This window comes from Alligator mississippiensis, chromosome 6 (genome assembly GCF_030867095.1).
Source record: "Alligator mississippiensis isolate rAllMis1 chromosome 6, rAllMis1, whole genome shotgun sequence".
NCBI classification, from domain to species: Eukaryota; Metazoa; Chordata; order Crocodylia; family Alligatoridae; genus Alligator; species Alligator mississippiensis.
Window position 1 is genome coordinate 56,994,794 of NC_081829.1, and position 23,427 is coordinate 57,018,220.

The 23,427-nt window shown below is 45.1% G+C and overlaps 1 protein-coding gene across 2 annotated transcripts in view; it reads right to left on the bottom strand.

Moving 5' to 3' along the window:
• The window catches only part of CDH23 (cadherin related 23), a 565,943-nt gene that overhangs the window by 253,056 nt on the left and 289,460 nt on the right, over positions 1–23,427 (bottom strand). For both annotated transcript variants that reach the window (XM_059729899.1, XM_059729898.1), the window contains exons 10-11: positions 18,599–18,711; positions 7,537–7,725 (exon numbers count right to left, since the gene is read on the bottom strand). In XM_059729899.1, coding sequence (XP_059585882.1) covers positions 7,537–7,725; positions 18,599–18,711 — 302 coding nt within the window. The remainder of the gene's footprint in view (positions 1–7,536; positions 7,726–18,598; positions 18,712–23,427) is intronic.

Sequence of the window (23,427 nt, forward strand, 5' to 3'; positions counted from 1 at the left end):
CCCCAATTCAGCACAGCCCTTAAACATATATATATATACAGTTAAGTATGTGCTTAAGTCCTTGACTCAATGCAATTTAAGCATTATCTTAGAGTATTTTACTGAATAAGGGCCAGAAGCATTTAATCAAAATTCTGCAACAATTATGGGGGCTTGTGCAATAAATTGTGTTGAGAACAAAGTTGAAAGAAAAAATTAGTCAAATTCCATTTAAAAATGTCTCTCAGCTCTAGTTACAAAACAGCTTAATGCTTAAAAGGCTTTCTTGCTGATAGCACTGCATGGCATATTTTAAAGAACTAAGCCCATTTATAACTTGCTCCTTCTCTGAAGCTGCTCATGCTCATGGTGCACATAAAGTGAGTGGCCCTGCAAGAGGAATGGTGATGTGAGATAGATTTGAATCAAGGGTTAACCATGTGTAGCGGACAGGAGGAGCCAATTTGTTTGCAATGGGAGCTTTGGGATTTTCTTTTTAAACTGAAGAAGGAATGGACTGACTAGACCTTAAATAAGGGAGCTCTCTATCTGAAATCTTTTGCTACTGACTTCAGGTGGAAGGGGTAGCAATTATGCTAGTCATCCTTATTGTCTTTATGTAAAATGGGACAAAATGGATGCAAAATAACAAACAATTCTCTCGCTGCTGGGATAACTCGGGTGAAGTTTCACTGGCATTAGCAATGGCAAGAGAGACCCCCAAAGTTTTCACTGTCATACTGTCTCTCCTTCCTTAAACTAACCAAAGTTGCAACAAAGAAACTGATGTGACTGAGAAGCCTGTACAGCAGGGGTGTCTAACCTTTTTGAATGTGGGGCCGGATCATGAACTTTTTATCACTCAGTGGGCTGGCGAGCCATATTCAAAGACCTCACAGGAAGTGATGAAATTCAGCAGATGAAATTCTGTAGCCTGTGTTACACCAGACATCAGAGTGGATGAGACAGAATCTTACAAGGGTGCCACAGAACTTCCCATCGCTTCCACCTTTTAATGGGGTCCTTTCGAGTTATAAGAACAAAGCTTTTTATGGATGCACAGGATGGATGTACAAAGCTTCTAATGGAGGCACAGGAGGAGCTGGACGAGGGCCGTGATGCTGCAGCCCTCACGTGCCGGGCTGTACAGGTGGAACAGCCATGGGACAGGGACCCAGGCCACCCAAGCCCCCCGCCCCAGGCCCCGCCGTGCCTTGCAAGCCCAAAAAAAGGGGGGCTTCCTCTGCTGGGGAGGGAGGAGGCAGCGGAGGAAGCAGAGACAGTGCAGCATGGAGCGGGGCAGGTGCAGGGGCCCCGGGATGATGCCTCCTTCTCTCTAGCCACAGCCCCGAGGGGCAGAGCCAGGTGCAAGCGGCGATTTTTAGCATGGGGGAAGTTGACCGGGGAAGGTCTGGGGGGGGTTTTGTCCCTGCTCCCCTCGCCCCGCATGTGCCTGGCTGGCTCTGCTCGCTGCCCACAGTACTGGCCAGTGAACGCTCTGCCCGGGACCACCCTGCGCCGCACCAATGACCCGCGCTTTTGCTGCCTGCTATTCCTCTTCACACATGCGCTGCGTCGGCAACGTCAAGCTGACATGGTGCTTGTGGTAACCTTGTCCCTTCCCCAGCCCTTCAACAGCCATTAGGAAGCTCCTGAGGGGCTGGGGGAGGGACAAGGGGTGGGAATGAAAGTAAACAGTGTTTTCTTTTTTTTTTTTTCTTTTTTTCCCCATCGCAGCACCACGGGCCACAGAAAATGGCTTGGCAGGCCGCATGGCGGCCCGTGGGTCATATATTGGTCAAGCCTGCTGTACAGCAACATCACATTGCAAACCAGGCAGAAAGCAAACCCTCTCTCTACCATATAATCTAGTGAGACTGGGCCTTGATGACTGTGCTCGATCCTGGGCTAGTTAATGCCAGAAAGAGGCCAATAGACAGACAAGGTTCTTTGGGTAAATGTGATATCTTTTATTAGACCACCTAAATAGCTGGAAAAATTGTTCTTTGCGAGCTTTCGGGCACAAACACTGTTCTTCAGGTTCTCTCTTTGTATACATTGTATAATCTATGGGAGGTCAAGAAATTGCAGAGAATTCTGAGACAGAAAGCAAAAACCATGAAGGGGCTGGAGACATCAGGGAAGAATGAAAAACAGCTATCTGCAGTTTAGCTAAACAACAACTCAGGGACTGCCCTGAGGGATTATAGCTCGGGATAGGTATCGGGACTAAATAGGGGCAAAATTGCTTTTTGTTAAGAAACTTGCTTTGATTTTTGTCTGTCTCTATCTATATTTATTTATTTGTTTAATCTAGGTGACTTCCTCAGAGTTGAATAATTTTATTTTTATTTCCCTTTGCCCCCTCATACAGATGAATTGTGTCATCTCCTGCATGAAGGCTGTGGTGCTGAAATAGCTTGTCAGATGTGTCCTTACTCACCTCTGTGCCTGAAGATCTCTTCTGCCAACCCCATTGTTATTTACCTCTGGCTGCCAATGACAAGATCGGAGACCAAGGAGAGCAGATTCTCTCACTAGAAGCCACAATCCTTGTGCTTGGCTAAGGGAGATGAAGCATATGGTGTAATCATGAGTAGGGAGTAATTTGCTCTACCGGAATAAGAAGGGGACCTCTATTTCTCTATAAACCAGGAACTCCCAAATGTGGGTACAATCAGTCAAATTTAGGCAGCCAGGAGGTGAAGATGGCAAACATACTGATAAAGGAGAGTAAAGAAAGAGATGACTGGAAAAAATAAAAATAGGGAAAAGTAAAGATTTGGACCAGAATATTCTGCAATTACTTGGATAATGTATAGCTGTGACAGAAAACAACAGTTCAAGAGACGAGATAAAATCCGGATGGGATATTTAGCACTGATGTCAGCAGTGCCAGGATTTCACTCTGTATGGCTCTGACACTGCCTTACCTCACAGTTACATGCTGGGGAAAAGGTTCAAGGCCATGAGAAGCCAGCAGTTTGATTGATACCTTCAAAATTACCCTTATTAGCATTTGCCTTAAACTTCAGTGTTATGGAAAGACAATTTTCTTCATTAAACATTGTTGACACTTGCAATTTTTTTTAGCAGAGTAAATGAACTACCTATGAAAGACACTAAAATGTGCAGTTTTCCTGTGTAATCTTTCCATTTAGAACAGAAGGCAGAGCAGAGTGGCACTTTAGGACTAACTGGTTCAGAGAGGTATGAGGTGTCGTAGCATCTGACAAAATAGGCTAGTGCCTATGAATGGACTTGCAGAAAGCAAGTGTTTTAAATAGAAAGGAAAGGGATAGGAGGAGAGGGCACTACTAAATGTACACCCATGGTGAGAGCCTGGGCCATTTCCAACAAGTGCTGTTTCATATTTATGTCCACGCTAGAAAACCAATTTGCACCCCAACTGTAGTACAAGTCCAGTCCCCCCACAGTTTATATCCTGACTTTCTAAATTGTTGCCCAGACAAACTTTTATGCCTCCATTTTCTTAGTTAATCTAATTGTTTCCACATACATGTGCAACATGGGTGCATATTGCAAGAAAACAGACTACTACACAAACAAATCATGAAAGATTTGGAAAGTAACTCAGTTTTAACTAACCTTTTCCTTAAGACAATAGCCCTGTTGTTCCAAATAAGGACTAATCAACATCCAAAACAGTGGTGTAAATGATGGATGTAATTTTCAGAAGTGCTCAGCATTGGCATAACTGCTCCCATCAAAGTCCCTTTGATTTTAATAATACAAGAGCTGGCCAATGCTGAACACTTTTGAAAATTGCAACCAATTTGTTTAGGGAGTTACAGGAGCTTAAAAAATTTATTGACAGTGACAAAACCAGTTTATTTCCTTCTCTCAATCCTGGAATAATGGATCCTTCCTTTAAAATAAATAGCCAGACTGAAAGACAGAGACTGAAAGACTGGGCTGAAGTTCTGAAGAGAAGTTTGTCCTATAAGTAAAGATATTAAAAAGAAGAAATGGCACAGCTTTAACTCTGCTGTCACTGACAGTACTGCTGTAATATCTTTCAGTGAAGAAGCTATGGACATGAGAGGATGCAAGCATAATTCAGAAGAATCTCGAAAGACTGGAAAGCTGGGCTACAGCTAACAGGATGAAGTTCAATGCGGACAAATGCAAGGTGCTACACCTTGAGAGAAATAATCCAAAACACAAATATAAAATGGAAGACACCTGGCTGGATGGCAGCTCTATGGAAAAAAGAACTTGGGAGTCTCTGTAGATCACAGATTCAATATGAGTCTGTAGTGTGATGCAGCCACACAAAGTGAATGCGGTTTTGGGTTGCATCCATAGTAGCATTAAGTGCAAGATGAAGGAAGTGATAGTGGCTTTCTACTTGGCACTGGTTAGGCCTAATCTGGAGTACTGTGAGCTGTTCTGGGCTCCACATTTTAAAAAGGACATGGGGAAGTTTGAGAGGGTACAGAGGCAGGCAACAAAGATGATAAAGGGCTTGGAAGGCAAATCATATGAGGCAAGGCTGAAGGAGTTAGGCATGTTCAGTCTGTGGAAAAGGTGCTTAAGAGGGGGTATGATATCAGTCTTCAAATACCTGAAGGGCTGCCATAAAGAGGGAAAGCATCTTTTCTTTCCCATTGCAGAGAGGAGGACTCAGACCAATGGCTTGAAGTTACAACAAAGTAAATCTAGACTGGATATCTGGAAAACTTCTTCACTGTTAGGACAGTGAGGCAGTGGAATAGACTACCTGGGGAAGCTGAGATGCTCAAGAAGAGGTTTGACAGCTATTGGTCAGGGAAGATCTAGGCATATTTCCCATGTTTCTGAGCTTTGCTGGTTGCTCCCATCCTTGCTTTTCTGTGTCACGGTGTTTTTAAGCCTCCCCAGAGGCACTGAGTGTTAGCTGCAGCTAAAGCGGGGGACTTCAACTGGGGTGTGCTGATTCTCCTGCTAGGAGCAAAGCCAGCGGTTCCTGGCTAGAGAATCTGGCCCCTCTGCTCAGGATGAGACCGATCACCATATTTGGAGCCAGGAAGGAATTTTACCCCATGGTCAGATTGGTATGGACTATGGGTGTGTTTGCCTTCCTCTGTAGAGGGGGATGTGGCCTTCTACCAGGGACTTCTTGAATGTGTATTGACATTTTCTAGAAGCAGGACATTGGCTGCCATGGTTTCTCCTGCTTTACCTGTGACAGCTTAAGGTGTTATGTCTGTGTTGTATCAGGGTTGACAGTAGTCTATATAGAGTTTAGATTATGGTTTGTATGGGATGGTTTCGATAAGGCTGATCCTGCCTCAGGCAGAGGGTTAGACTAGATGACCTCTGAAGGTCACTTCCAGCCCTGCTTTGCTATGGTGCTAAAAAAAAACCAAAACCCAAACAAACAAGCCCCCCCCTGCCAACAATGGCATAGCCTTAACTCTGCTGTCACCCACAGCATTGCTGTACCCACAGGACTGCTGTAATGCCTTTTGGTGACAAAGCTGCTGATACGTGATGAAAAACCATGACAATTTTTTTTAGAAACAATTCTAGCTTCTTGTCACTCTTCTCTTCTTTATTAGCAAAGGCAGTTTTTTAAGAAATACACTTACTATTGATGTAAAAACTCATCTGCACATGTTCAAACTGAAGTTGTAATCTCTGTTTGTGACACTGTGTCGTAAGTAGTAATGAGTGCTCTGACATCCAAGTAGGTATCTGTAGATATAAGTTCCTGTGGTAACCACTGGTAAACTCTCCAGAATAAATGTTAAATCTCTAACTTTTTCTCGCAAGTGAAAAGTCACCATTTTTTTTTTCGAGGAAAAACTCCATTTAAATTAGGAATCTGATATTGTTTCCTCCAATATTATAATTATAACTTTACAAAAATTAGTAAGTTCCAGGATGAGAATAATTTTTAAATTTTTTTTTCTTGCCCATATTCTTTATATTGTGGCAAGGAACAAGGTAAGAGAAATATAAATAGTATATGACACAAGCAGGATTGCTTTCAAGAGATCTTTGAAAGTTCACCATGAGGTGTCAGCAGTTCTTTAAACCAGGGCTCGGTAGAATGTGGCATGGTTGTAGGGTAGTATAGTACAGGAAGCAAGACATGAATTGCACAAGTCAAATAATAGGAGTAATTGAAGATTGTAACCCTAGGGCTGGAAAACCTAATGGAATTCCTAAGTGAAATTGTCCGGGGCTATAATAAATAGGAGCTCCATTAAAAGGAGCAGAGAACAAGCCAGTGACGCTGCAGGCAAACATTACTGGGGGTAACTGCAGTCACTGAAGAGTGGGTCTGTAGTAAGCAAGTAAGTACCCCAATCCTCTACCTGTCAGACGATCTAAGAACTACATGAAGTCATCTCCACTCCAGCGTAAAGGTTTAATAAGAAGGAAGATAGGGTACAGAGACCCTTGTCATTACCTCTGAAGTATCACTGTTAAAGACTTTGTTCCCTCTCCTAAATGAAACTGTTTAAATGGGCAAGTGAGCTATAGTAAATGAAACACAAGCCAGTGGGTCTGCATTGATTTCTTCCTGTATTTATTTGTTATAGTTCTCTGGTTACCGATGAACTCTCTTTGCTCCATATTTATTTTTACTTCACCTTCTTTTTGATGGGAGCTGCAAAAACGTTGATAAGTGGATTTGAAGGTTGTCTGCTTGCTGTGGCTTCTAGGAGAGTCTCTATATCATGCCTGAATATCTCCTTGGTATATCTTTAAACAATATCTTCAGAATTACTATATCTATCCATATACCTCCTTCAACAGTACATTAGCGAGCACTTTTTAGTGCTTCTTCTGATAGTGACAATACCGCTATCTTACCACAGTCACTAAAGGTTGCTCTACACTATATAGGGTTTAGCTATTTCTTACCACAAAACAAAATAAGCTCTCTCTCTCTCTTGTTAATCTGGTTTTTATTTAAAAAAATAAACTCCTGGGGCATGAATACATGTTACCATGGGAATCATCTCTCTACATTTCGTAATTCCCAAGTATTTAAATTCTCACAGATAAAAGAACTATATCACTGTAAAGTGAGGTAAAAACAGAACCTTGGACAAGTTCTGATGACCCAGTTCCATATCCTTCCCTTGTTGAGGGTCCATAATGTCACCAGAAAGCCTCTGGGGAATTCTCTGTGTTTATAAAAACAGATTGGAAGCAGGAAGAGATTTGATTGCCCACAGAGGGCTCAGAACCACGTGAGAACCAGTTTGAGGCACAACCAAGTTTGTTGACAAGAATTACTCAGAAAATCATCATTTTATGAGAGCAGAATTCAGGAGAGTGTCTGCACTTTAGACACTGAGGGTATGGAGTGATAGGTATCAGAGAAACTGAAACATCCCTACTGATATGATATCATGGTTTAACCTTGTACCTCATTACATATGACTGTTCCCTGTTTTCAATTCACATATTATTTGGAAGTGCAAAGTACAGAAAAAGCAGAGCTGAAAGACAGAGGCCTTATTAATCCTCTGTCCATGGGAGTACAGAGGGTGTATATGCAGCAGGTACATTTCAATATTTACTATAATGTCTTACCTCATCTTTATCCTGCACCTGGATGTAAAGGGGGAGGGCAAATCCAACCTGGGCCAGTTCAGGGATGCTCACACTGTACTCAGAACTGTTAAACTCCGGGGCATTGTCATTTATGTCAATGACCAGGATATTAAAGGTGGTTGTCACTGTGGCATTGGATGGTGTCCGGTCATCATTCAACTCCGTACCCTGCCAAGAAAAAATATTAAGAGTAGGCAAAGAACAAGCAAAAGCAAAATGTAGGAGATTTGTGTTCATCACAAAAGACCATATGCAGGCATTAAGATCAAACACTGTAATTGAGATACTGGTAATAGCAAAATAAGAGTTTCTTTCTCTTTTAAATCATGGATGCTGTATGATTTAATCAAGACTTAAGTGTATGTGTCTCTATGTATCTCTGTGTGTGTGGATGTGTGTTTGCACATGCACATGCCAGTGTATATATCTGGCTTTCAAACTGGTAACTAACTATGGCTAGTGTTAGGCCCAAGATGGTTAGGATGTGAGCTTCCCCTGCCCTAGCTCTGTCAAGAAAAGGCACTCAGTTGCAGTTCTGTCACAACACCTTAATCCTGGATGCACTTCTGCAATAGCTCTGCCAGTGCATGTGAATTCTGGCCCACACTGGCCCTACTGTTCATTACTCATGGATCTGATGCATTTCAGTACTGACCTAAAAATCTGCTCTTGCCTTACATATTTTTCACCTTTAAAGATCTGTTCTCTCATGTTTTGATAGACCACATAGTAACAACAAAATATCACAACAGAGGATGAATGGAGGAAGCATTTTTCTTCCGCTACGCATTAAAATCAAGATTTTTAATATCCTGCAAAATTGCCTAGTAAAACACGGAGGACAGATGTGAGCAGTGAGGTACCCTAACGCTTGGTCCTTGGGCCCACTCTATTTAACATCTTCATCAGCGATTTGGATGAGGGGGTGGAAAGCACACTGTCCAAGTTTGCTGATGACACTAAGATGTGGGGCGAGGTGGACATGCTTAAAGGGAGAGAGAGGCTGCAACTAGATTTAGAGAGACTACAAAAGTGGGCAGATGAGAATAAGATGCAGTTCAATGTAGACAAATGCAGGGTGCTGCACCTTGGGAGAAGGAATCCACAGCATACACACAGGCTGGGGAGTTCCCTTCTTGAAAGCACAGAGGCAGAACGGGATCTTGGAGTCATTATTGACTCCAAGATAAACATGAGCCGCCAATGCCAGACCGCAGCCAGCAAAGCCAGCCACACCTTGTCATGCATCCAAAGATGCATCTCAAGCCAGTCCAGAGAGGTGATACTCCCCCTCTATGCGACACTGGTCAGGCAGCAGTTGGAGTACTGCGTCCAGTACTGGGCGCTGCACTTCAAAAGGGATGTGGCCAGCCTGGAGAGGGTTCAGAGGAGGGCCACCCGTTTGGTGAGAGGGCAGCAGGACAGGCCCTATGAGGAGAGACTGAGGGACCTGAACCTGTTCAGCCTCAGCAAGAGGAGGCTGAGGGGGGACCTGGTGGCTGCCTACAAACTCATCAAACTCATCAGCAAATAGGTAGCACCCTTTTCTCCCCAGCACCACCTGGGGTGACGAGGAACAATGGTAAGAAGCTGATGGAGAATAGGTTTAGGTTAGAGATCAGAAGGCAATATTTTACTAGGGTGGCCAAAATCTGGAACCAGCTTCCCAGGGAAGTGGTCCTTGCCCCTACCTTGGGCAAATTCAAGAGGAGGTTGGACGATCACCTGTCTGGGGTCTTGTGAACCCAGCATTCATTCCTGCCTGTGGCAGGGTGTCAGGCTAGATGATCTGTTCAGGTCCCTCCTGACCCTAGCTACTATGAAACTATGACAGTTTAAACTTCAGCTATCACAGAAAACTGGAGGACTTAAATTTCACTCCTGGGCCTCTTCTGAGCTGAGACTAGCAGTCACATGAAGTGTGGTGGCGTTGTGATGGATACATATATGTCCACTAGAAAAAATGGATGAGACAGACAAACATGACAAAAAAGGGAGGAAGGAGGACCCAGGTAGCTACAGGCACGTTAGTCCTGCCTCGGTCCTGGGGAAGCTTTTTGAGAAAATTATCCAGGAGCACATCTGCAAGGGACCAGCAGGGTAGATTATGCTTAGGGGCAACCAACATGGGTTCATTAGGGGCAGGTCCTGTCAGACCAACCTGGTGGCCTTCTACAACCAGGTCACAAAATCCTTGGATGCAGGTGTCATGGTGGACAGTCTTTCTGGACTTTAGGAAGGCCTTCAACACTGTCTCTCACCCCGTTCTCATTAAAAAATTAGGTGACTGTGGCATTGATGCCTACACAGTCAGACAGGTCACAAACTGGCTTGAGGGCTGCACCCAGAGAGTGGTGGTGGACGGGTCATTTTTGACCTGGAGGGATGTGGGTAGTTGGGTCCCCCAGGGCTCAGTCTTCGGGCCTCCACTGTTCAACATCTTCATCAGCGACTTGGACAAGGAGGTGAGAAGCATCTTGTTCAAATTCCTGGATTACACTAAGATGTGGGGAGAGGTAGGCATGATAAAAGGGAGGGACAGGCTATAACTAGATCTGGACAGGTTACAGGGGTGGGAGGATGAGAATAGGATGGGATTCAATACTGACAAGTGCAGGGTGCTTCACCTAGGGAGAAAGAACCAGCAGCATACCTACAGGCTGAGGAACTCCCTTCTCATCAGCACAGAGGCAAAAAGGATCTTGGAGTCACTACTGATTCCAAGATGAACATGGCCGCCAGTGTGAGGACGTGTTCAGTAAGGCTAACCACAGCTTGTCATGTGTCCACAGATGCATCATGAGCAGGTCCAAGGAGGTGATCTTCCACCTCTATGTGACATTGGTCAGGCCACAGTTGGAGTACTGCAGCCAGTTCTGCGTGCCGCACTTCAGGAAGGATGTTGACAGCATAGAGAGGGTCCAGAGGAGGGCCACTCACATGGTCAGGGGGCAGCAGGGCAGGCCCTACGAACAGAAGCTATGGGACCTGAACCTGTTCAGCCTCCACAAGAGAAGGCTGAGGGGGGATCTGGTGGCCGTCTATAAACTTACCAAGGGGGACCTGCTGGGAATGGGAGAGTCCCTGTTCCCCTGAGCACTACTGGGAGTAACAAGGAATAATGGCCACAAGTTGATTGAGAGTAGGTTCAGGCTAGTCATCAGGAAGCACTACTTCACAGTCAGGGCAGCTAGGATCTGGAAACAACTTCCAAGGGAAGTGGTGCTCACTCCTACCCTTTTGGGGGTCTTCAAGAGGAGGCTAGATAAGCACCTAGCTGGGGTCGTTTGACACGCCGGAGGGCAGGGAACAGCTGCAGGCAGACCTGGATAGGCTGGACAAGTGGGCAGAAAACAACAGGATGCAGTTCAACAAGGAGAAATGCAAAGTGCTGCACCTAGGGAGGAAAAATGTCCAGCACACCTACAGCCTAGGGAATGACCTGCTGGGTGGCACAGAGGTGGAAAGGGATCTTGGAGTCCTAGTGGACTCCAAGTTGAACATGAGCCGGCAGTGTGACGAAGCCATCAGAAAAGCCAATGGCACTTTATCGTGCATCAGCAGATGCATGACAAATAGGTCCAGGGAGGTGATACTTCTCCTCTATAGGGCGTTGGTCAGACCGCAGCTGGAGTACTGCGTGCAATTCTGGGCGCCACACTTCAAGAAGGATGCGGATAACCTGGAGAGGGTACAGCGAAGGGCAACTCGTATGGTCAAGGGCCTGCAGACCAAGCCCTACGAGGAGAGACTAGAGAAACTGGACCTTTTCAGCCTCCGCAAGAGAAGGTTGAGAGGCGACCTTGTGGCTGCCTATAAGTTCATCACGGGGGCACAGAAGGGAATTGGTGAGGATTTATTCACCAAGGCGCCCCCGGGGGTTACAAGAAACAATGGCCACAAGCTAGCAGAGAGCAGATTTAGACTGGACATTAGGAAGAACTTCTTCACAGTTCGAGTGGCCAAAGTCTGGAACGGGCTCCCAAGGGAGGTGGTGCTCTCCCCTACCCTGGGGGTCTTCAAGAGGAGGTTAGACGAGTATCTAGCTGGGGTCATCTAGACCCAGCACTCTTTCCTGCTTATGCAGGGGGTCGGACTTGATGATCTATTGAGGTCCCTTCCGACCCTAACATCTATGAATCTATGACCCCAGCATTCTTTCCTGCCCATGGCAGGGGGTCAGACTTGATGATCTGCTTAGGCCCCTTCCAACCCTACTAACTATGAAACTATGAGGTTGAGGTTTGTTGTTTTATCTACAAACTGCAAGACATGCAGCAGTACACCCCAGGTAAGTATCAAGGGGACCTTTGGGTATCAGAATGGGTGGGGCATGAAAGGCACCATTCAGAGAGCTCAAGTGCCTCTGTACTAATGCTAGGAGCATGGCAAACAAGCAGAAAAAACTCACACTTCTGCTTGCAGATAATAACTTTGATTTAGTGGGGCTAACAGAAGCCTGGTGGGACCTACCCATGACTGGGTGGTACACATTGAGGGCTACAGGTTGTACAGAAGGCACAGAGTAGGGAGGAAAGGGGGCGGGGTTGCTCTCTATGTAAAGGAGCATTATAAATCTACTCTAATCAAAATGGGATCAGAGGAGGAGAAAGTTGAGGCATTGTGGGTTAGGATACATGGAAGTCATGGTGAAAAGGACTTGGTGGTGGGGGTCTGCTACAGCCCTCCACACCAAGAGGAAAAACTAGACTTGGAATTCCTGAGGCAGCTCTCAGAGGCTGTACAGTCTAGGGATGTGGTTGTCATGGGGGACCTAAACTACCCTGACATCTGCTGGGAGGAGCAGTCAGCCAAATCTTAACCTGCGTGCAGGACCGTCACCTAACGCAGAAGGCATACAGTCCCACTAGGGGAAATGCCTTACTAGACTTGGTGTTCATGATGGGGGAGGACCTGGTAGGGGAGCTGCAGATTCGTGATCACCTTGGGGACAGTGACCACCAATCAATCACATTCACCTTATGGCGTAGGGTGGGTAAGATAACTAGTAGGGTGGAAGTGCTTGACTTTAGGAAGGCTAACTTCAGTTGGCTTAGGAGTGTAGTCGATAGCGCATTGTAGGAGAAGAGTATTGGTGAGATGGGAGTCCAGGAAGGGTGGTTGTTCCTAAAGGAAGAGATCCTTCGGGCACAGAGGGAGACTGAAAAGGGGGAAAGGAACCAAAAAACTTCCTTGGCTAAACAGGGAAATCCAGGGGAGCCTGAGGGCAAACAAGAGGGCATATAGGTGGTGGAAGCAGGGGGAAGCTACCAAGGAGGAGTATACCTACTTGGCCCACACTTGCAGGGAGGCAGTTAGAAAAGCCAAGCAACTACAGAGCTGAGGCTGGCAATACAAATTAAAGACAACAAAAAGTCTTTTTCTAGGTATGTAGGGAGTAAAAGGAAGGTGCAGGGCAGCATAAGACCCCTACTGAACAAGAAGGAGCAATTAGTAACAGACAGGGGGGATAAGGCCAAGCTATTCAATGAGCTTTTTGCCTCTGTGCTCTTGAACAGGGGTCAAGATAAGTCTTCTAATGGGTTCTCAGATGGGCATCAGAGGGACACCAGACCACCAACTGACGACACTGACTTAGTGCAGAGTTACATGGATGGACTGGATGTATTCAAGTCAGTAGGCCCGGATGAGCTGCATCTGAGGATACTGTAGGAATTGGCTGGTATCATAGTAGAACCACTGGCATGGTAGTTTGAGCGCTCGTGGCACTCGGGTCAGGTCCCGGAGGACTGGAAAAGGGCCAATGTGGTCCCAATTTTCAAGAAGGGGAGGAAGGAGGATCCAAGTAATTATAGGCCAGTCAGTCTCACCTCCATCCTTGGAAAGATCTTTGAAAAGATTGTGAAGGATCATATTTGTGGGAGTCCAGCGGGAAAAATAATGCAGCAGGGAAATCAGCATGGATTTGTAGCAGGTAGATCATGCTTGACCAATCTGGTTTCATTTTATGACAAGGTCACAAAATGCTTAGATGCAGAAGTAGGGGTGGATGTTGTTTTCTTGGACTTTAGCAAGGCCTTCAATACGGTATCTCATCCAGTTCTCATAAATAAATTAAGAGGCTGTGACATAGATGTTTACATGGTCTGGTGGGCGGCAAATTGGCTTAGCAGTCGCACCCAGAGAGTGGTAGTAGACGGGTCGGTATCATCCTGGAAGCTAGTGGGGTCCTGCAGGGTTCGGTCCTTGGACCTGTACTCTTCAATATCTTCATCAGTGACTTGGATGTGGGTGTGAAGTATACTCTGTCCAAGTTTGCAGACAATACTAAATTGTGGGATGAAGTGCACACTCTGGAGGGTAGGGAACAATTGCAGGCAGACCTAGACAGGTTAGAAAAGTGGGCAGTACACAATAGGATGTATTACAACAAGGACAAGTGCAGAGTGCTGCACCTAGGGTGCAAAAATATCCAGCACATCCATTGTCTGGGAAGTGACCCTCTCAGCAGCACAGAAGCAGAAAGGGATCTCGGAGTCATAGTGGATTCCAAGATGAACATGAGTCATCAGTTGGACGAAATCATCAGCAAAGCTAACCGCTCTTCATCATGCATCAGCAGATGCATGACAAATACATCCAAGGAAGTGATACTTCCCTTCTCTGCAGCATTGGTCAGACCACAGTTGGAGTACTGTGCTGTACTTCAAGAAGGATGTTGATAGACTTGAGAGGGTCCAGAGGAGGGCCACTCGTATGGTTAGGGGCTTACAGGACAAGCCCTATGAAGAGAGACTGAGGGACCTGGACCTCTTCAGCCTCTGCAAGAAAAGCCTGAGAGGTGATCTTGTGACTGCCTACAAATTCGTTAGGGGGACACAGCAAGGGATTGGAGATGCTTTGTTCACCAGGGCGCCTCTTGGGGTAACAAGGAACAATGGTCACAAACTGACAGAGAGCAGATTTAGGCTAGATATCAGGAAAAACTTTTTCACAGTAAGGGTGGCCAGAGTTTGAAATGGGCTTCCAAGGGAGGTGGTGCTCTCCCCTACCTTGGGGGTCTTTAAGAGAAGGCTGGATAGGCATTTGGCTGGGGTCATCTGACCCCAGCACTCTTTCCTGACTAAGCAGGGGGTCGGATTCAATGATCTGTTGAGGTCTCTTCCGACCCTAGCATCTATGACTCTTACTTGTGGCTTAAACTAGGTTTGACTGCATATTTCCAGATATGAAGGACTTGTGCACTAATGCTCTGTGTCAGGACTTCCACTAAACATCTGTTCCACTTAAGGGATTGTTATGGTGGAAGGAAGGAGGGTGGGCAGGTGGTGGAGAATTAATTTTTATGTTGGAGAGCAGGTGAAGGAAATTTTAACCAGTATTCATTCCTCCACTTGATTTCTGAATAATTTTGTCATAGCAGGCAGAGAAACAAACTAGCAGTACTCATGCTATTTGTTGCCATTTTCCCACTGGCTTGGGACAGCAGGCCATGTGGAGCAGAAATATAGCAGTGCTACTGGGTGGGACCTCAGAGAATCACTATGAATCCATAAAGTGGGCCATTGGATGTGGGTTTGGGATAGGAACATTAAATACTTGCAGGAACTGGCCTTCTGATTCCATTAGAATATACTCTGTATTCATATAAATACTCTATTTATTTTTTATAGTTTAGAATCAAGGGAAAGGAGCTGTATTCCAAGGATTGATACTAACAGCATATTGACCATGCAGAGCTCCACAGAAAGACCCTTGCCTGAGGTCAAGTGGAGTAATTTCATGTCATTTTCCCTCCCTGAAGAAGTGCTGCCCCTTCCATAGCAAGGGGATTATCTGTCCTCCTCTAATGCTGGCTGCCACCCCCCCAGTCAACGACCCCGTGAATAGATGCTGATTTTTTTCCCCTGACCCAGTGGAATCTATACTTCTAAATGCGTTCCCAACCAGCTGGTCGGCTCTGTATCGATTTTAATTAAAGAACCGTGATCAGAGATGGGGGAGCAGTTATTAGGTAGGGCCTCATGATGCTGGAACAAAATGCTTCAATGCATTTTCTTGTTGAGGTGACTTTCACCCTTTCTGTTTTCCTCCTCTTGCTGTATGATGCAGGTGTGTCATACAGCAAGATGCCCATGGAGGTGACTCAAAAACCTTTGCGGGGGTGGTTGCATTGTTTTTTTTGCAGTGGCAATGTTGCATGCTGTCTGCCTCCGATTCTAAAGCATTCTTACAACCCCAATCTACTCCATCAGCACATTCCTCCTAGTCTCTAGGGCAGAGTTTCTCAAACTGTGGTCCGTGGACCACCACTAGTCCATGAGCTCCATTCCGGTGGTCCACAGAAAGGTTGTGGAACAAATTGAGACTATCTGTACTTGGCCCTGCACTTAATTTATTTATTTTTGCTGACAGAGATTAAGTGGTCCACTGAGACTCAGCAATTTTCAAATGGTCTGCAAAAAAAAGGTTTGAGAACCACTGCTCTAGTGAGTTCCTCCCTGATCTGTAGTACATCACTCATCTGGTTCTCAAAGGTGCTGTGGCATGTATGCATGATGGTCACCTCTTCGCTGACACACAGGGGATTGAACCAGGTACTGTTACCTCTCAGCTCCGTGTTCTTGGGGAACCCTGGCACAGGACACGGCCTGTCTGACTTCCAAAGAACTCTCCCCCTCCCCACCTCTGCCTGAACAAGAACTGATTAGAGGAAGGACTTACAAAAGATAAGGAAGATGCCATGGGAGACGCACCTAAAGCCCTCCAGACAAGGGTGACAAGAGTGAAGCAAGTCCCTGCTCTCATCTGCATCTGAGATGGAACCAGATGACAACTCATTTAAATGGGAGATGGGACAGGAATGCGCCTTCATTAGCATTCAGGATGGAAAACAGATTCCAAGGCAAGGACCACACTGAATTCTGGGATCAGAGAAGCAGGGGAGCACTGCATGATGGGGGATCCTTGCTCCAAGTGCTAATCAACCCACATCTATATACACCCAGCTTAGCATTTATCAGACCAATTCTAGTAATGACTCCTCTGTTGGTATCCAAAACACTGAATCTGCCTCTCTGTATTGTGAGCTCCCTCAGACTAATGCCATCCATGGCGAGGAGTGATCAGTTCCTATTATCCAGCATATGAGCCATTGTTTACCCCTAAACAAACCTAGTGCTCTCCCTTGAGCCATTGTTAGTTCTCTACAAAAAACACTACCCAAGCTCAAGTTTCTGATCTGGTGCTTGGAGCCAAAGCTGCACCAGTTCCACTCGTTTTCTGCCTGGAATCTCTCCATTAATCGTGCTCAGAACTCTGCCTGTCTGCCAGATCCAACAACACCTGGAAACCTTGACTGGCTCAAGCTTTGTTGAGTGGTGAGACCCCAATTCTCTCTCTCTGACTCCAGGAACCTGACTTTTATTCTTTTACTCCAGGTACAGCTTTCTAAACTTGACTTTTGCTAATCAAACTCGAGCTAGACTTCCCCAGAAACATAACTGAAAGTATGTAATAATGTAACTGTTTATTTGTCTCTCTCTTGTATGGCTATTATTACTGGTATCATCATAAGTTCATATACCTGGCAATAAATAACTTTTATGGTCAAGCTGGTTGCTATACTTTCTCTCTGAACCTCACCTACTCCTTCTTCCCTTCACCTCCCCATTTGCTCTGCAGCAACGCTTCTTTTACCTAAGCCAAAGATGCCTGTAATGCCCAAAATCACAGTGGGGTCTGCTCATCAAGGGACTTACTACTAGGACCCTTGTGACAAGAGACTGTGATGTGCTGAGTTTTGAGGCACATGAGGGTATCAGCTGAAAGTGCTGATTAGACCCAGCCTGCTGAGACATACTCTGTTAGCATGTGTGTATGTGCGTCTAACTGCATTTATTATTGTCCTAACGAACTGAGTTCAAGGCACATGAGAGTGTCAGCCTATCAATGCTGAATAGTCCAGCCTGACTCAGATGTGCTCTGTTAACCCGTGTGCTTGTGTCTGACTGCATTTTATTGTTGCCCTGATGAACTGAGTTCAAGGCATATGAGGGTGTTAGCCTGTCAATGCTAAATAACCCAGCCTGGCTCAGGCATATCCTGCTGATCTGTGTGTGTATATGTGTTTGACTGATTTAGTGGCTGGAGGAACCGAGCCCCATTGAAACTGAGTCCTGCAAGATAGCTCCACTGGGGGTGAGGACTTGCAGAAGGGAGAGATACAGCTCCATATAGAAACACAAGTAACACAAGCAGCACAGTGATAGAATTACAGAGACCCCCAGAAATGTACCCCTAATAAATGAGCATTCCCCAAAGTGACAGGCAAATCTGGTAACAGTACTTCAAGAGCTAAATGCATAAACTGCTACAGCTTGAGCTAAGGATCCAAGGCACTAGCTAGGAGCTGTAATATGGTAACTTGTATTTCCTATGAGTTGGGCATGGAGAGGAACTAAAACATGCACAGCCTCCCCCTACCCCAAAAAGCACCAGTCTATACATGCTGCTGGGTTTTTGGTTGTAGCTGTGTTGATCTAAGGACATAGGCAGGCAAGGTTCAGCTTCTCTCGTTACCTGAAGTCTCAAAACAGCAGAGACTCCCTATGCCTGAACAAAGGTGGTTGCTCCCAAAAGCTTGCTAAGAACTTTTTTTCCAACTACTCAGTTGGTCTAATAAAAGATATCAGTTTATACACTGAAGAGGATGAAAGAACCTGAAGCAGTAGCTCAAAGAACTGTGGAGGAACTACTGAACCATGCTATGCTAACCAGATTGAACCACAGAGAATGAGAGAGGCCAGTTCTACAATCACACCACCACTTTGGGAACTGGAAGGGTTTAGCCCTAGAGTTGCACATGGGACTGTGATCTCAAGCTGCGAACAGCAAGCATCCAACCCTAAAGCTGTACAGGTAGAAAGCAGGCCACATCTGCTCCTTCACTTGAAATAATTCATTACTAAGCAGTGTTGAGATGAAACAGCCCCTGATATGCTTCTGTCTGGAGTTCCCATCCTTTTACTTCTACTATACTGATTCTTCCTGCGAAGGGACATTGCTCTTGGTCTCTCACCTTGACTGTGAGAATGAATCCATTACTGTAGAGAGGGTTTTCACGGTCAAGTGGCCCATTCAAGGTTAAAGCTCCACTGATATAGTCCAATGCAAAGATGCTGTTGGTGTTACCTGATGATGAAAAGAAACAGGGTAAAGCACAAGCAGCTTGAATGGCTAACAACCCAACAAACTATTGATCTGACACAGAGACAAGCCCAAAGAGGCAAGGCTTTTTTACCTACTCTCCATGCACAAACGGATGAGATGCAAAAAAAAGATTTCAGAATCCAGAACTGTAGCCTACTTTTAGGCTGGTAACATATGACACCAGTGTGTACAAACCTCAATTTTTAAAATTCATTTTAAAATTAAATCGCTGTAAATCATTTTCTTCCTTCACTCACCTGCTCAATACTGGGCCCCAGTTGTGTTTTTTTTTTGCAAGCTCTGATAGTATCACAAATGCTTCAGGCAGAGTAGGCAGACAAGGTTCTTTTGGTGAATCTGATATCTTTTATTAGACAAACTTAAATAGTTGGAAAACAATTATTAAGCAAGGTTTCGGGTTCAAAACCCCTTCGTCAGGCTAAGGAATTTTCAGCCTGGAAGAGCACACACCAACTGCTGAAACTTCCTTAGCCTGACGAAGGGGGTTTTGAACCCAAAAGCTTGCTTAATAATTGTTTTCCAAATATTTAAGTTCGTCTAATAAAAGATATCAGATTCACCCAAAGAACCTTGTCTGCCTATGTCCTTAGACCAACATGGCTACAACCTACACCCTCAGGCAGAGTAGGAATTTCAAAGAGTTTCTGTTAAAATGTAAATACATTCATTGTCTTTGTTTACACACCTACTCTGTTACTCATTTGGGATCTCAGAGCATGCAGAGAAACTTCTGAGGTTCACTTTGTAACAACCATCAAAGTCTGTGCAGGTGGGAGAGCAGCTGCAGCCAGAGACCTGCTCCCACCTTATGGAGATAAATGAGGAAGGGGCAGTGAACAGGACTGGGGGTGGGGTAGTGGAGGCAGCACAACCAAGGGCAAAGGCCCTATTCCTAACACACCAACCATCAGAGCATAGCTGGTGCAGTGTGGGAAGTGAGCTGAACCACACACTAGGTTAGTACAGTTTCTCTCTCTCAAAGTGGGGGCTGAAGTGTCCCTTGCTCCTGGGGCTGCGACATAGTGCCACCCATTGCTTTGAGCTTCTGCTGTGATATCTCCACAGTCTAGCTCTATGTGTTTATAGGACAGGGATAATGGACAGTCCAAACTCAAGGTAAAATCCACTCACAGGATTACAGGGTTTGGTTTAGGGTAGCAAATCACATTTAGGGTGATTTGCTACATTCTCTCCTGTTGTCACCTGTCCCTTAGACTGAACCCTACCATTGCCACCATGTCCCTTGGATGGCAAGCTGCACCTTTTCCACTTCCCCCTTCCCCAGAACATGGCTGGTCTGTCCTCTTGCTGCCATTTGTGCCCATGGATTTTGCAAGAATCCAAGATCCCATGGTTTGGGATAAATTTTTATGAGAGCATCCAGCTTCTAAATTTAGCAGCCCTGAAGGTTTCACTTGCAAACAATTATATAAAATGCCATCTTCAATGCCTCGTTCCTTTGTGCTCCATCCAGAGAAACACTACCTCCTTTCATGGCAACCCCGCTCCATTTTCTCCCCCTTTGGAAACTGATACTGTGACAGGGTTACAATGATATTGCTGAGTCTTGCAGTCCAATTGCCAGCAGATGTTAGTAAGCAATACCTTATGGGACTGGGGCTACCCTTATTATTGTCTCACCTGGTATATCTTTATCAACTGAGATAAAGAAAACAGTTGTTAGTTGGAACCTTGGATATTTGATGCTTGCCTTATGTGATACCCAAGGAGGAGGCTGTTGAATTAATGATCAGGGGGGTTACCCGCAAACACAAACTGCATTTACCTATACTGTCAAAGCATGAAGGAATTCCTGGTCCCAAATTACCAAGACACAGTAAGTGGAAAGGGAATATTACATTCTATCCACTGAAAAGAAAGAGGCCTCAAGCTCTCACTACCTACATATATTAAAAATAATATTTGTTATCTTTTAGAAATGCTTTACAAGATAACTTCCCATGACAAAAGTATCTTTTCCTTCACTCCTGACCCTGTATCTCCTTCATCCACCCTGCCTACTCACCTTGATACTACTTTCAGCCTGGCTTTCAATACCCCTTCATGGTACTGATACTCCCTTTCTCTAGGTGGTTAATGACCCATTTCTTTCCTCTAGTTACAGCTCTCTTCTCATTTGACTTGGTCTCTGTAGTTTTCACAGCCCTCTCAATCATTTTGGCTTTCATGAGCAGAAGGCCAGCAATGTCTTCTTCCCCTGCTGGACTCGGTTCTAACTCTCTAATCAAACATTTCTCCTTTATAATAGAGTCTTTACCTCTTTCCTTCAGACCTCCCCTTACAAAATGCCTCATGATTCTGTCCTTGGTTCTTTTTCTCGTCTCCATCTGAAATGGCCCATTGACTGCTACCCAGCTCAATGAACTGTTAAGGATCTACTTAGAAATATTAGCTGGTGTTCAGTGGCAAATCATAAAAGATTCCGATTGTTTCCATTGAGGGCATTATCTCTTTGAGGGTGGACACCAACCTGCTACAGTTTCTCTTTCTTGAATCTATTCCCAGGTCCCTCCTTCTCGCATCTACTTTTTTGTTTTGGCTCAATCTGCTCCTAGATATTGTGTGGTTGATTAAATTCTCTTCCAGGGAGGCAAAAAGAAAAAGAATCATGCTTGTCCCATATCTTTGACCCTTATTAATATCTGACCTTTCTGACCCTTCTTAATTCAAGCCAGAAGTACATTATCAAGACTAGAAATCTCATAATTATAGGCAAGAAAGATATGGGGGGAAAAAAGTTCAGGATCAGAAAACAAACAAAAAACAATCCAGTACTCAGCACAGAATATTTCCAAATTTGTTTTTCAGGCCTTAAATCAGGGGTGGGCAAAATATGGCCCACGGCCTGAATCCAGCTCACCACCCACCAGCTAATTTTACCCCAGCCAGCCCTTCCGCCCACGGGAGTGGGAGTGAGGCACCCACATGTACAACACCCCCCTTCCATATGCAAGGCCCAACATACCCAATTGTGCCTTGCTCCCACCCTTGTGCATGGAAGGGCCTACCCCAGCCAGGATGCAGCTTCCAGGCAGGGCTGCTTTTGCCACTGCTGCAGCAGCCAGGGGACCTGCTCAGCTTCCCTGGTGTCCTTCTTGCTCCGGGCACCAGGTAGAGAAGCGGTAGGGTGGGGGCATTTTGTCATACCATATTTGAAGGACACTGTGTAAAAGTATGCCATATTTGACCACAAAGCTTTTACTTGCTCTAAAATGTCAGACATTTCCTTGGTTTCATATTGTCCTGGTGAATTATATATCAGAGCAGTCTTATATAGTCTCCTAAAATAAAAAAATATCTTTTAATGCATTTTAATCACAAAATATTTCCCTACCATCAAGGATTTGCAAGCTGGCAACTATGGTCAACTCCACCTTCAGTTCCAGTGGAAAATGGTTTGGGGCAACTGTTCTTAGTTTGAATTTGGCCAGAGCACAAAGGATGCAACAGAGCCCCTTGCACCTGCTTCTAAGAATCTCTGTTTATTTCCTTCGAGGAGAAAAGGAATAAATTAGGGATCCAAGCATGCCCCCTTATCTGTACACAAGAAGCTTTCCTTTAGCTCATTCTCTCAAATATTGTCCAATATGAATACATAATATCCAATGCCTTCTGAGGAACCTTTCGGGTAGCACAGACTTGCTTGGCTCTAAACCTCAACTGTGGAGCAGAAAAGGGTAGCTGTGAATTTGCCATTGAAAGTCTTTTAGAAAATTTTCTCTACAATGACTCTTCAAACACCAGTTCATTACTCCCCTGATCAATGATCCTCAGTAAAATGCCAGACCACAAAACAATGCAAATTCCTTGTGTTGCCTTCTTTGGAAAATCTCTCTCATTAACGTCCCATTTTCAGTTTTTTCACTCTTCTCATGGAAAAAAAAAATTAATAGCCATCCTTGCCTTTCACCCCCACACTTGCTACCACTCAATCTCCCATTCTTTCCACCCCTTTCTCTCTCTCTCTATAAAATCTCTCCTTCACCCCTTGTTCTCTCTCTATCTCTGTCAGTTTTTTGACCCAGTAAGACGTCTCAGTCTGGGTTAAGTGCAGTTTAGTATGTGGCTGACTGTGCATACTACAACACAGGCTGATGGTTTCAATTGGTTTGTCTGCTCCATTGCTCTAACAGCAATTTCACTCACTCCTCTCTCTCCTCCTTTCCCTCTGCATCTAGAAAGCAAAAGAAACCATTCCCAACCAACAGGCCTGAGATGCCCCTGTCTGAGTGAGAGGGGTCCAGGGATGTATCTGCACCACACAACACAGAGCTCTTAGGAGCATAGACAGCAGTTTGGCATGTTGCTGCCTGCCCTCAGTTCACTAGTTTCTTAGATAGTCATGTGAAGATGCCTCTTACTCCTTCTGACTTCTGGAGAAAGTACCTATCCAATAAAACCCTAGGAGGATTGCAGGGTTTCTCTGCATATTACATAATGGTATTGCTGGGCGACTCATCCATATAATGACACATTCAGGCACTATTACAGGTCTGTTCCCAATGTTCTCTGCATTGCTTTATGCCATTGTGTCAAACTAATCATGCCTGACTGAGGCCCCCCTATGGCTCCCTCTCCTGCAGCCAACCTCTTAATACAGCTGTGCCTTGCTGAACTTAAACACTACTACTGTCATTGCTGCCTGTCCTAAGACAC